At 33.5% G+C, this 14445-nt stretch overlaps 1 protein-coding gene across 3 annotated transcripts in view; it reads left to right on the top strand.

Annotated features, from left to right (window-relative positions):
* The window catches only part of LOC128677700 (thrombospondin type-1 domain-containing protein 4-like), a 56605-nt gene that overhangs the window by 24624 nt on the left and 17536 nt on the right, over positions 1-14445 (top strand). For all 3 annotated transcript variants that reach the window (XM_053758724.1, XM_053758726.1, XM_053758727.1), the window contains exons 5-7: positions 1735-1855; positions 2722-2824; positions 3255-3385. In XM_053758724.1, the coding sequence (XP_053614699.1) occupies positions 1735-1855; positions 2722-2824; positions 3255-3385 (355 nt within the window). The remainder of the gene's footprint in view (positions 1-1734; positions 1856-2721; positions 2825-3254; positions 3386-14445) is intronic.

The raw sequence follows: 14445 nt of genomic DNA, 5'->3' as shown, positions 1-14445 counted from the left end.
CAAAACCATGATACAATTTTATCAACAGATAAATCAGAAAATTGACGGTAAACATTTTCCGTATTAGATCGTTCCGTTAATTAATTTACCATTAACCCCCGGCGCCAGCCACGCCAAAGGCTGTAATACCCACTTATATCAAGGCATAGGAATCAGGCGTAACCAGCTAGGTGAAGCGCGGGCAAAAACTGGTCTCTTTCTAAACGAATAGATGTTTCTAAGCCTTTTTGACCTGAAATAAACAGATATTATGATAATAAGGTTGACGTGTCTATGTATTTGTATGTCTGTAGCGTCGTAGCTATCAAACGGATGAACTGATTTTATCGAGATTTTTTAGAAACCTATTTGCAAATCTTGTGCTTGCTGTTTTGGTGTTTATATACTCCAGTGAACTAGATGTTAGGTTTTAGCATGATATAAAATATATTACATTACACCATATAAATATTTTATACGTTAACATTGTAAGCGTGCAATAGTAAACAAATACATACTAAATTTAAAAATAATAAAGAAACAAGTAATAAATATTTGAACGGTGACTTAATTAAGAGTGCAGTAGTTATGATGCATGGTGGTTTAATTTTATAGTTCTCTAATTATATTGCTATACTATTTTGTGTATTAATTTTCAATATGTAAACACAAATTACTTGTATTATTTCATTAGACTACTCTAAACGTTTCATTTCTAGAACTAACAATTACAAGAACATGAATATTCAAGTTAGGGTTATATCCAATGTATACTCCATTTCTGCGATGACTATGGGTTCATTAGATGTTAACATTTGAGTTCGAGATGGTTAATGTAAAAAGAAAAACAGAACACGGGTAATTTTCTGAAATGTTTTTCTTTAGTTTTATTCCAAATACAAAAAGCACCAATAATAAAAATAGTCACTTAATAATAATACAACTATACTCTGGGCTAAGTTGTACTCAATTGCATCCACTTCACAGTAATTATACAAACCGGCCCTATTAAACTTCTGTAAATTGGATCAACGTACAGCTATTTGTTACCTTGATTTCATTACGAGGAGCTTTTGTGTTACACCGCCCTATTTTTTTTTGTTTTTGGGGTTATTAGTACACGAGTGGTAGTTTAATTGATAAATTAATGTTTCTTACTAAGTATTTTATCTGCGGCTTCTCTTGAAGTAGGTAATCGATTTTTTAGACTGTATGTGATATACCTTGTTATTAGTAAATTTCACATAATAGACTAGTTGACAAATTTTTATTTTGATGACTATTCGAATGCCCTTATACTGATAGAAACACCAGTGAAACAATTACAATGCTTTCAAAGATATGACAAAAATAAAATCACACATTTTTGACATGAACAAGTGACGTCACAACTTGCTAAAATGTCCGCAAAGTAAGATATTTGTTCGACGACACGTTCATGGTGATGACTTGTTAATAAAAGTTATTACAAAATATTATTTTTTTATGATGGTTCATTTTGTTTTTATAATATCATACTTTTTGTAAATGAACTTTCTAACCAACTTCTAATCTTCGTATCAAGCTGTATTATTACTGACTATTTTTAGTCTGTAATAATACAGCTATCCTAATGATCCTAAATATATCTATTTTACCTAGATTATACATTTTGTTACTTGATTACCTTATTAAAATATATGATATAAGTCGAAATAGTGGTTACAATAATGTAAAGGTATAATAATGATTGTAAAAAATATATATTTGTTTCAGAAAAAGATCATCCGTATCAAATATTACGGTGGGCCAGGCAGAACCAGCAGTGAGGGTGACCAGACAGACCACAGCTGAATGTTCAGGCATCGCCAGGAGATATCACGAGTGCAACACTACCGTAAGGAATTCATTCATCAATAGTAATCCACTTGGTTAAGTTTCGCAAATCATTTTTATCCACCAAAGGGAAATGTTGTCGCAAGGCAACCTGCACACTGGTTGAACGGTAAAAGCCGTTCAACTCTCATTATTCCTTAATTGGTAAATAATTTCAGGTATACCTATTTGACTAGTAGTTATAACAAGATGGTATATCATCAGAAAGTAGTGAAACAAAGCCTTAATTTACAGATTTTCCTATCATATTTTGTAAAGTCTGTGTTTATTGTATTTCAATTATGTACTGTTAACAAATAGATAGATAGAGAATAATACAATTTTTATGTTGGTTTAATAATATAATTTTTAATGCCACATTTATACTTTACCGAACAAAGAGTAAACATATCATAATGACTGCCAATTATTATAGAAATGTAATTATAAAACTGCAGCTAAAATTGCTTCCGTTTTTGTTGTTAAAATAATCGAATCGTGTTTGAAATTAGTGTAAGTATGTATATCCTGTAACTATGAGTAGAATGTCGTTATTTGAATAAATTAATTTTCTTCTTTACTTTGTCTTCTAAATTTTGAGAAATACACTACAAACAAGCCAGATTTGCCAACTTTGTATGAGCATCTAATTAACATGTAAAACTTTCCTAGAAATCATCATCTTCGCTAGTTAAAACTACACAATATAAATATTATTTTAGCTAATGTTGTGTTAGGTGACTTAAAATTATAAATAGAAATATGGACAACGATATACAGTAGTAGGATTCTGAGAGCGGAAATTATAATCGGTGATTTATTCAAATCTTCTAAACATATAGTGTGTAAACGGAGCATATCCTTATTTACGAGTATTTCTATTTTCAGCCTTGTGTCGGTGGCATTAAGGACTTAAGGGCCGAGCAGTGTGCTTCCTACGACAGGCGACCGTTTCGTGGCAGATTCTACTCCTGGGTCCCGTACATTGATGGTAAGTATTTAATCTATCTGTTCTATCTGTTTTGATTTCAGAATCGACGTGGCATTTATTACTGCAACTCTAAAATTTCAAAGTTACGCCATGAAGTCATCTTAAAGCAATAATAAAAAAAAAATAAGACACCCCATTATTAGTATAGAATATGTGAAATTACATCTATTTTTAAATATCACAGAGTAATGAATGAACTAGGGGGCTACCATGAACATTAAACACGAAGCACGTCATTGTGTCCACACGTACTCTTTTTTACACGATGCGTACACGATATGGGAAAAAGAGATAGTATGTGGATGTTAGTAACGTATTACGTGTTGGTATTAGGCGTAGTAGACATTCAGTTTCAATTCTAGCAATAGCAAAATATTTATATAACTCCTGCCAAAATATGTTGAAATCTTTATATCAATTTCTCCCTCAGGTGATTCCCCTTGCACCTTGAACTGTAGACCCCTTGGTCAACAGTTCTACGCATCGCTGGCTCTTGTGGCAGATGGCACGCCATGCACGAGGCCTGGTTTCCGAGCCATCTGCGTCCAAGGAGCTTGTAAGGTAGGTCTGTCTTTTGATGGTCTGACGGAGAAGCTCGGTGGCGCAGTTGTCCGCGCGTTCTGCTTGCGATATTGGTGGTTAAGCAACTTTGCTAGTAATCATTTACGAGATGGGTGATGAAAACTATATTATCTTCAGCTCCTTCTTGCTTTCGCAACTATATTTGCAGTCGTTATAAACCAATCGCTAATATCAATCACTTATTGGATCCGTGTGATGAACCTTTGCTTCTGTGGTGGGGATATATTGTAGTTGATACTACATATGGTAACCATTAAATAATTGGCGACTAACAATAAAATATGAGATGAGAGATCTCTTTGAGAAAACAGTCCGCACTATAAACTATTGAATCGGTTTGACAAGGACATCATCGTAAATACTAGCTTGTTTATTGGTTTTTATTGCGTGATAATGATTTGTCTGTCTGTCTGCAAAAGTTTATTGTCAAGACTCTTTGTACAATTTTTACGACGCCATCAATTCAAAGTGGATTCATCTTTGACAACTCAAGTGAAACCAAAAACAATGGTTAGTGTAGTCTAAATTTAGATAGCATTGAAACTTCACATGCTCTTAATACATATGTACATGCCTATGAATTATGTGTCTGTGACATAAAGCTTCCGATGTAGTTTGGTTTTGATTGCTGTAAAGTGTAAATATGTATACGTTTTTTTTAAATTTGTGTTCGATTACGGCCAAAAATAGTAAAAAGTAGAAGGAATGCCTAACGTAATATTGAATTGAATTTTTATTATTTAAACCTTTTGTTTGGCTCATGCACACTACATTTATGATACAAAAAACTAGAAATATTATCAGAAAAAACAATTAAAAGAAGAAATCGAGTGATTATGAAACACCATAAATAAAAACCATGACCTCCAAGAGTTCCACGACTCCTAATATTTTATACACAAACACACAATCACTAAGCACACAGGTCATAAGTGCGCAAACAAAATTACGATAAACTATAAAAGGGTGTCCATATAAATACTATTAACACCTCTTGGCGTAACCTTAGTTCTCAGGCTTATACTTGTTCACCAGTTAAAGATTGTATTATCAAATATAGCTTTAAAAGTGGTCCGTCCCGAATTCGCTCAGGTAAAAACATAATCAATTATACACTTTATTCTTCGTCAGTAATCACTATTTATTTGTGAAAACCGCAATAAACAGACAGACAGACGCAGCAGAGAACTTTGTTATATAATATGTAAGGAAGTAAGAACTTAAGTACTTACAAGTTTTTGTAGTAAAAGTGTGGCAATTGGAATAATTATGAATGAAATTCTTTTTTGGAATTTACAATTGCGTGTACTAACAAAACTTCAGATTAAAATTTTATAAATATATGTCAAATAAACCTCATTACTTCAATACATACGTTTGTATTAGATAGGCAAGAAAAGATGAAGAAAACTGCTTAACATACAGCAGTTCAGGTATATATTCCATAATGCAAGGTATAATAAATAATATGATAAATAAAAGAAATATAATAAAAAATAAAAGGCGTATAAAGAACATGCGAGCTATACGATGTTTCGCTAGTATCACACTACGTCACAGACTTTACTTTAATTCAACAAGCTTCTGTTGCAAATTCAATGGCGCCACCTTTGAACTAACCCACCTCACTCTGCGTAGTTTATTTCTTTGTAATTTGTGAATTAATACACAATTATATTAAGAAACATTAATTTGTGACATGAGATCGTAATTATTAAACTCAATTTATGTATTGGAATCTGTCAGCAGACATTATTGTGTTTGTTAAGACATAAAATGCTTAAGTAAATAAACAGTTGTTGAATATTCAAATAATGTAGGAAATTTGTTATATAACGATACCTAAATTGATAAATAGGCATTTTAATCTTTTCTTAGATGTTTTTCAGTTCGTTAACTTTATGGGTAAGTCCAATTGTCAGGTATAATAAACGATTGGGCTATTAGGCTGGCTATTAGGAAATCGGTTTTGAGGAGACTGCTTTTTGAAATAATTGGGATTTGAGTAAGCATAAGTATTTTTTAGAAAGTATCTTGTGTGCTTTTCGTACATACTTTCACCCACTAGAGCAGCCATGATGCTTGGCTAAAAATAAGTTTAGCTTCGAATCTTTATCCACGTCGAATTCGATGAAAATGGGTCTAGTTAGGACGTGAAAAACCATCGCGTTTATAATAATATTAGTTTGGACTACCTCTGTTACAAAAGTACCTATTTACCTAAAGTGGATACATAAGAATTTGGAATACAGTTGTAGCTGGACAAGTTGACGTGAAACTAGTGTAACTGCAAACGCCGGCGCCGGCGCCGCCGGCCGGTATGCGAGATTGTTGATTGCTGCCACCCATCGCCGAGGGCGGACACTTATTCTGTAATTCAAACTCAAAATTCTTTTTCCAAATAATGATGGTGTAAATCACTATTTGACGTCAAAAAATTAATTAAAACAATTCTTATCGCGAAATAAACCTACTTTAGCTGTTTAAGTCCCACTGCTGGGCAAAAGCCTCCTCTAACTTCCTCCACGCAATCCTATCCTTGGTGTTCTCTTACCATTCTTCTTCTCCATCCATCTCAGCCTAGGCCTTCCTCTTTTCCTGTATCCAAGACTTTTAATGTAGTAAAAAATTGTAGTGGTAAACAATTTTTCAAATGAATAATATTACAGAATAAGGCTACAGTCGGCTCTGAGATAGTTGTAAAATCCGGCATTCGCTCCTCGTTTACGTGGAAAGCTAATGCTGAGATTTGCGACACCGGCTCGTGACCAGAATAATACGGTTTTCCCTAGAAAATCCGATGATCTGACTAATTGATCCATGGATATATATTCCCGTTGGCACTGTCGTTTGTCACGACTTGAATTCAAATTGAAACTATTTAATTATCATAGTAAAATATGACTTCCGCATTGGCGAAATATTTATTTCAGTTTGTTAGGTACTTTGGGTAATTAATATTTTTCGGTTTTCTTTATTTATTTTATTTTATTTTCAAGGGTCGGAGAGCGAAGTATAACATAAACATATGTTTTCACATGGACGTATAAACAAAAAATTTTACGTCCATGTGTTTTCAATATAAAATGTATGCTAATGACAAGATTCCGCATATCTATTCATTGATCCTTGATTTTAACACAAAAACGATTTCCATTATTATTATATGTATTTATATATATTTCCTAGAGACACGTTACATGTCAGAAATTTAAAAGGTTTCCATAGGTTTAAAGGGAATCCACCAATCCCAGTAGCACTTCCATGACAGTTTGCAAATACGTGAACATTCCCATTTTGTCGTTAATTACGTGTGGGTAGTCTGCCATTAGCCTGGCCTGTCTATCGTGATTTCAGCTTCAAGTCTGCTGTAGGGAATAATTTAACATGACAGACCGTGTCTGTATAATTATTCTTGACCACCCTGGTTTTGAATAAAGATATAAGAATATTTATTTTGACGTTTAGCATCCAAGTTTTGGAATGAACGGAAAAAGGGAGCGAAAAAAAACTGAATTAGACAGGAATAAGCAAATGTTAAGTTTACATGAACTTTAGACTTAAATATTTTTACCTCTATACCATATACACAGAAGTGTGATTTAGTCCTTTGTTTCGATTCTGTAAGAGACGTCAAAAAACTCACGTCGGAATCCGCGCGGATATGGCTAATTTGCATTCTGTAAAACTCACTCGAACACTAGCGCGCTACACTTGCGGGTGCGTCGGCGAGTTGAACTAAACTCACTCCGGAATTTTGACAAATATGTATGGGATGACGTGCAAATATTGCATCTTCTTCCGCGTCAAAGCGAAGCAATTAAATAAAGCGATTTTTGTGTGGTTATGGATGAAGAGCGACGTAGGCTATTTTTTGCCGGAGCCGCGTCAACATGTAGTCTTCTATAAAATATATTTATAAGTCGAAAATTGCCTGCAATGTCAATGCGAACACATCCCGAATGCAATTGCCTCCATACAGTAACAGATACTTACTTGAACTTCGACCTGATTCTACATATTCAAGGATCTCCCATCAATTTAAAACCGATAGAGGACTTTGACCTACATTGGTGATTTGCAGCAATACGCTTGACATATCCTCAGACCTGCACTGACCTTAATGAGCAGAAATACTAGACACAATGAAGCTAACAACAAAGTGTTTTATTTGACATCATTATTTACTTTTATTTATGATGATGTTGACTGGAAGGTCATGTTTACGTCTATGAGGATAGAAACATACGAGATCTGCGTTGGAATTCGCTTGGCTGGAACTCAGCATATATTATAAGTTAGTATAAGTACTGTTGTAATCCCTGAGTAAGAAGAATAGGATTTGAAAAAACCGTTATTATATTTGTCTCTGATCTGAGACAAAACATTTCATAAACCGATAAAATTAATTGATTCGACTAGTTTGAAAATGTTCATATTTTTGACATAGGAATTGTATCAATCTTGTGAACGTACCTGCGTGTTTCATGGCTGTTTTTTTGTTGTCAATTTTTTTTATGCTACACACACATATAATCTTTTTCAAGTTGTGGAATACGCTTCAATATTTTTGTCTTTTATTTAGAGTGACTACCTAAGAGTGACGCTGGACCTAGATGAAGCTAGCTGATACGCTGCAAAAAAGCTTTGATGACGCTTTGGCCTATTTTATGTCCATCTAAAATTAGCAACATTACCTATTCAACTTCTTTGGTCGTTCACATAACCTTAATTGAATGAACCCATTTCTACACTTAGCAACAGCCGGAAGAACCCTTGAATTAGCTAGGTACTAATAACTAACAACACTAAATATTAGGAATTCCGCACGCCCTGACCTAGCCCTATTTCAGTGATTCGCTAACTGGCATGCCACTAACATGCCATTCTACGTATGTACCACCTACGTGTACCGTAGGTACATTGTGAGATTTGGTAGTGTTGCTAATCAAGTCCAATATCGATAAAATATCTATGATTTTATTCAAATTATCCTCTTCCCTGTTGATCTGGAATTGGCATTTATTTTACAACTAGTCAAATCAAACTAGTAAGTATACATTTTTCTAATGTCAAAAACATTAATGAAGCTGGAGCTTGTATGGCCGTGATATCACAACACCAGCTGTGACGTCACAATCGAAAATCACTCCTAAATTTAAGTACCTAAATCGCATAAAAACTGATCAATTAAAGTTTATTTTTCATATTTATTTCTCGTATTTGATTAAGTAAATAACAATATTGTTTTATTTTTCCCACGTAAAATAGCCAATTGTACTGTCAGCATATATATGGCATGGAAATCTAGTAGCGCAGGTGAATTTGTAGGCGGGCTGTTGTGCTGTTGACGGTACGACTAATATGTTTTCACTACTAATACCTACCGATGTGTGTCAATGGTTGATTCACTGTTTTATGACTGATTGTAAATTAATGCAATATTTCTTAATAATTGTTCTTTGCATTATATTATTTGGTTCCTATATGGTAGAATATTACCTGGAATAATCATAACTAGTTACTTTTTATTCCCACGAGAGCGATGCCCCGGGGCGCAGCTGGTCGTTTATATTTATTGCATTTTTTTAAAAACATTGTCAATCAAAACATTGAATTTTGAATGAAAAATGACCTGGCGCAATCACGAAACATAAAACACTACGTAGCACGTCATAGCGTCCACACGTTCTATCTTATTTTACACGATGCTTACGTGGTAAAAAAAGTCAGCATTTGCACCTTAGTAACGTGCTGTGTGTTTGTATGTTTCGTGGTAGACTCTGTTTACTTAATATTAGTTATTTATAAAAAATAACCCACCATTTACCAATTTACCTACAAAAAGAAGGTATTTTTGGTATATTTTACAACTAACTTAGATAAGCAAAATTTAGGTTAAACCAACAAAACTTTTAAGCAAATTAAGTATATCATTAGATAAGTTATTCCTATAAGTAGCAACATGAAATTACAGTATGGGGCTCTCATCCACTAAACTATTTTATATTACGGCAAGGGTCCATAACTGTCAGAGAGGAATCATTTAGACACAATGTACTGCGCATGAGTGTATCACGATTTAAGACTGCCACTGTTATAACTAATAAAATAACTAGAACATAGAAGATCATATTCAGTCACAAAGTAAAGAATTTATGCCTAGATTTTGAGTGACTCACGATGTCCTATGGAAAATCTTATATCTTCATATACACTTTCTAGAATAATTTAGCGTTTCTTTGTTATTATATAAATTTAGAATGACATAAAGGAGAGCTAAATAAACATAAGAACAGTCACAATTTTCAACACGTACAAACAAACGTCATTTGAATGTATTTGACCTCAGCAATGTTTAGATGAATGTTCAAGAATTAGAATTCATTTATTAGAATTTCGCATTTATGAAACGTGTGACTGATTAAGAAATTTAAAACAAACACACAATTTTGTCTGGAAACAATATAGTAACCTGCTTTTCCGGAGTCAGAGTTTCCAGTATAATTAAATACAGGCCTAATAAATACTGACATGATGGTTTATTTTAATGCTTCCAACGAGCATTAAAAAATCTTTACATTATCGGTCTCTTTCTCTCGTGTGAGCATATTCCTGTTTGCTGCCGTGCTGCCTCAGCTATAAAGTCTCTGTTCCCAGGGACCACGTTTTCTGCTCCACTTTCTTTCAACGATCTTTTGCGTGCAACCAAAAAAGCACACAAAATCCATTCTGTTTTTACATTACTTTACTCTGTTGGTCTTATTCTTATCGAGCGATTTACGAGATTACGGGCACGTTCGATCAATCGAATAAATCAATAGTTTTGGGCTTTACGAAACTGAATCTGAATGACGTCCGATGCATTAGTGTCAGGCCGGAGGGACACCGAGAGATAAATAAATCTACTGAATATACTATTAAAAAATCAGCTAAATATTACTAGAATTTTCTAGAATAAATAAATAATAAATAAATATATTAGGACAAATCACACAGATTGAGCTAGCCTCAAAGTAAGTTCGAGACTTGTGTCATGGGATACTAACTCAACGATACTATATTTTATAACATATACATATATAGAAAAAAGAAAGAATAAAATAAACATAGTCCTAACTAATATTATAAAAGCGAAAGTAAGTTTGTTTGTTAACTCTTCACTCTTCATCTTTCAATTTTGCATACATATAGTTTGAAGTACGGAGAAGGGACATAGGGTACCTACTTTTCATCCCGGAAAAATAATTGCTCCCGTGGGAAATAGCGATGAAGCCGCGAGTGAAGCCGCGGGCAAAAGCTAGTATACATAATAATATCAACAATTTAAAGACCGACTTCTTTTTATTTTCGCATTAATAACAACAAGATAAACAAAATATCCTCGTCAGAAAGACACAATGTAAATATAAACAGTGACATTCACTTAGTACCTCGCTGTCCGGCGCTCAGTTTTCCACATATCAAAGCTGCTCAGGCGCATGCCTTGCGCGCCGGTAGTGTACGCACGCTCGCGGCGCGACTTACGCGCAAACGGAAAACTCGTTCTAAACTTTTGAATTTAGAATTTGTTATTTTTTTAAGTTACTGGCCGGATTATATTAGTTATTTGCAATTTGCTTACGTATGTCTTTGTTAATTAATTAACCGCAGTGATGAAGTGTGTCATTTTTCACAGTAGTTATCGAACATATAAATGAAAAGTATCTTTTCATGACTCAAGATAGTGTCTACTTAATTGATTACCACAAAGATAACTATTACCATACATGTCTTCATTTATTACGATCTAGATCTTTATTTACGTGCAAGGATATTGACGTAAGATAGGAGGAATTTTGACACATCGATAGTTCTTTGCAGAGTGCAAACTTATCTCACTAATTTATAAGTCCTTGGCATGAAACTAAAGTTACATTTTGCCTGATCCACACAGCCAAAATAGAACATGTCAATGGCTCATAATCCAAAATTATCCTGCATACAAGGTTGTAAGAACAACTATAAGCTCCATTAAATTTTAAATGCTTTGGGGCATTATGTATGCGTAAATCATCGCATCAGTTACTGTTTTTCTGTTTAACTAATGTTAAATAAGTACTTAACTAATCGACGTCACCTCTGGTAGTGGTCCTATATTCTTCTATAATCACGTAGGTAATTTGAATTTAAAATGCTTTCCTTACATATTATAAAACAAAGTCCTTTGCCGCGACTGTTTGGTCGCGATAGACTCAAAACTGCATGGATTTTCATGCGGTTTCCACCAATAGATCGTGCGATTCCTGAGGATGGTTTAGGTGTGTAATTTATTATGTTTTTACCCGAGCGAACGGGATCGGGACGGGCCACTAGTTTGAAATAAACTCTTCAACGCTGGGTTTAGGAAACTATGAGACCATGTAAAAAAATCGAGATTTATAAAATATTATTAATAGTGTTATTGTCATCATGATTATTAATAGCGTGTGTTGATATGATCAATGCAGGTCATGTAAATTATAATAACAGCAGCTGTATATGCAACTGCAAGCCACATGGCAAATATTTAACAAACAATTCGACGGGCAAACTACTTGCGTAGTAATCACTTTTTACATGACATAATATAACATCGTGAAAAGGTTTATCGTGTTTCCTAGATTTATATAGCTATGTGAGTTCAATTTCACGATTAGCGGGCGAAAATAGAAACAGTCGTTTTTGAGTTTAGTCGTTACCAACAAAAATACAAATTCTTCCATTTATAATATTAGTAATATAACTATAACATTTCGTTTGCTTGTGTTATCCCGGGTCAAGCATCCCTGACACATAGCTTTCATAAAGATAAAGTTTTCTATAATTTTTTTTTTAAGTTTTCGATATGGACCTCGAGTTCTCAAGTCTGTTTTCCTATTCTGAGTAGTACAAAAAGCCGTTTAAAAATATCAATGATTATGCAACCACAGACACCGCCGGCAAATAATTTCCGTTAATTCACGGACAATTATTATGCACTCAAAAGTGCTAAGTGATGTTTTGATGTTGAATGACAATATGATAATTTGATGGCTCTTGAGTTAATCCGACTGGAATTCCACAAAGATTGATTGGTGAATCGTAAAAAATAATTTTATTTACGATATAAATGCGTTTAAACGATAGGTTAGTCCAGATTAATTAACTTTGTACACACGTAATTTTGGATGCTACAATCAAAATAGTTTCAAGTAAATAAAATTTGTATTATATGCAAGAGAATTTGTTTTACTTTATGCTATACGTTTATGCTATACCTATACTATATAGATTAAAAAAAAGACTTGTACTTGCCTTGCCGAGAAAGTTTAACTGAAGTTCGTTTACTACGTGCTACAGTGGAGCACGTGAAACCCATTTTCTTCTTCACTTAATGAATATAATATGAACATATTTTGTGATTCAGCATTTTATGGTATTATTTGGACATTTTTGTTAATATTAGTGATTCATAAATAAATAAGTATATAGGGACAATTCGCACAGATTGGGTGAGCCCCAAAGTAAGTTCAAGACTTGAGTTATGGGACACTAACTCAACAATAATATACCTATTCTATAACAGATAAACATTATAGATCCAAGACCCAGGTCAATTTGAAAAAGATCATTTTCCATGTTGACCAGACCGGGGAATAATTAGGAGATATAAATTTATTTACCGTCGTATACTGTTTTCGTATGAAGTTTCAAAAAGTTTATTTTTATTTTATTTTAAAAAATAAATAAATAAATAAGTTTCAATTTAAAAACTATACCTTTTATCCATAAACATGTTATAGTTTTATTCATAATTTGGGCTAAAGTATTTTTTGTTATTATCACATTTTATAATATATGAAACTGACAGAACTACTTTCTTATTTATGGTATTGGCAGAATTTTCTACTTCCTACGGCAAGACGTGCACTTGACAGTGTGTATACAAATGATAGCTGCATGTGTGTCAGGCAGGGTAGAAGTGGTCCTTATGCTGCCATGTTCCCGTGTCAGCTGTTCTCAAATATTATGTTCTTGGGTAGCTTTTTATTTCATATTTTTTACAAGTCATCAAACAGATAAGCACCATACAAAAAGTAATGCTTGTCCAGTAGTGCACAACAGTGGAAAGAAAAGACCTAAAATAATAGAGATTACCTTCCAATTACTAATATAATTACTTTACGCCGAATTATGCTACACGATTACTGTTAGTTACTGTTAGTTACTGTTAGTAACTAACAGTCATTACATTAGTGTGCTATTGTAGGTTACTACCTACAATATAATGTGAGGTACATGTATTGAACTAATAATAAGTGACAAATCTAAATCACTTAAGATTTTCTTGCCAGAAACATATCTATTTATCCATGTTTCATACATGATAACATGACTTGAAATCTATTCAAAATGTAGTCGTTGTTGAATAAACATCTAATTATCCAAGATATAGCAGTATTAAAATGTAAAATAAAAAAAAATAAAGTAGTATAAATTATTAATCTTAATTTTTGTAAGTAGCCGATGAAAGACTGGTTAGTACCACAGGTTGGGAAGCGCTGGTTTACATTGCGCCGGATGGCACTAGATTAGCTCGAGAGTCGCCTGGTTTTCTCCTGCACCAATTCGTAACGGTATCTCTAAGCTCTAAAATATTCATATGAGCTGGTTAAGTGCATGTCGTATAACGCCACTGTTTTTAAAATGTAACAAATATAATTAATAAAATTTAATTTAAAAAATGCTCTCTGTAATTTTTTTTGTTTGTTTTCGGTTTCTGCTTGATTACTCTAAAAGAATGTATCACCAATTTTTAACAGACTTCAAAAAAGAAGGGGTTAATATAGTAGTAAACTAGGTAGGCAATCGCTTTTGTGAAAATCACTCGACGTGAAACCATACCGGTGAGTTCAAATTCCTTTGATACAAAAGCAGGTAGTACCCATCAGAAATGAATGCCGCTTTTGAATCCCTAGCGGAGAACTATTTAGGTGACTGGTAACACGAGACTTCGCTGGCTGCATCAATCCATTTAG

This window comes from Plodia interpunctella, chromosome 18 (assembly GCF_027563975.2).
Source record: "Plodia interpunctella isolate USDA-ARS_2022_Savannah chromosome 18, ilPloInte3.2, whole genome shotgun sequence".
NCBI lineage: Eukaryota > Metazoa > Arthropoda > Insecta > Lepidoptera > Pyralidae > Plodia > Plodia interpunctella.
This window is presented reverse-complemented; position numbering and strand designations above follow the sequence as displayed.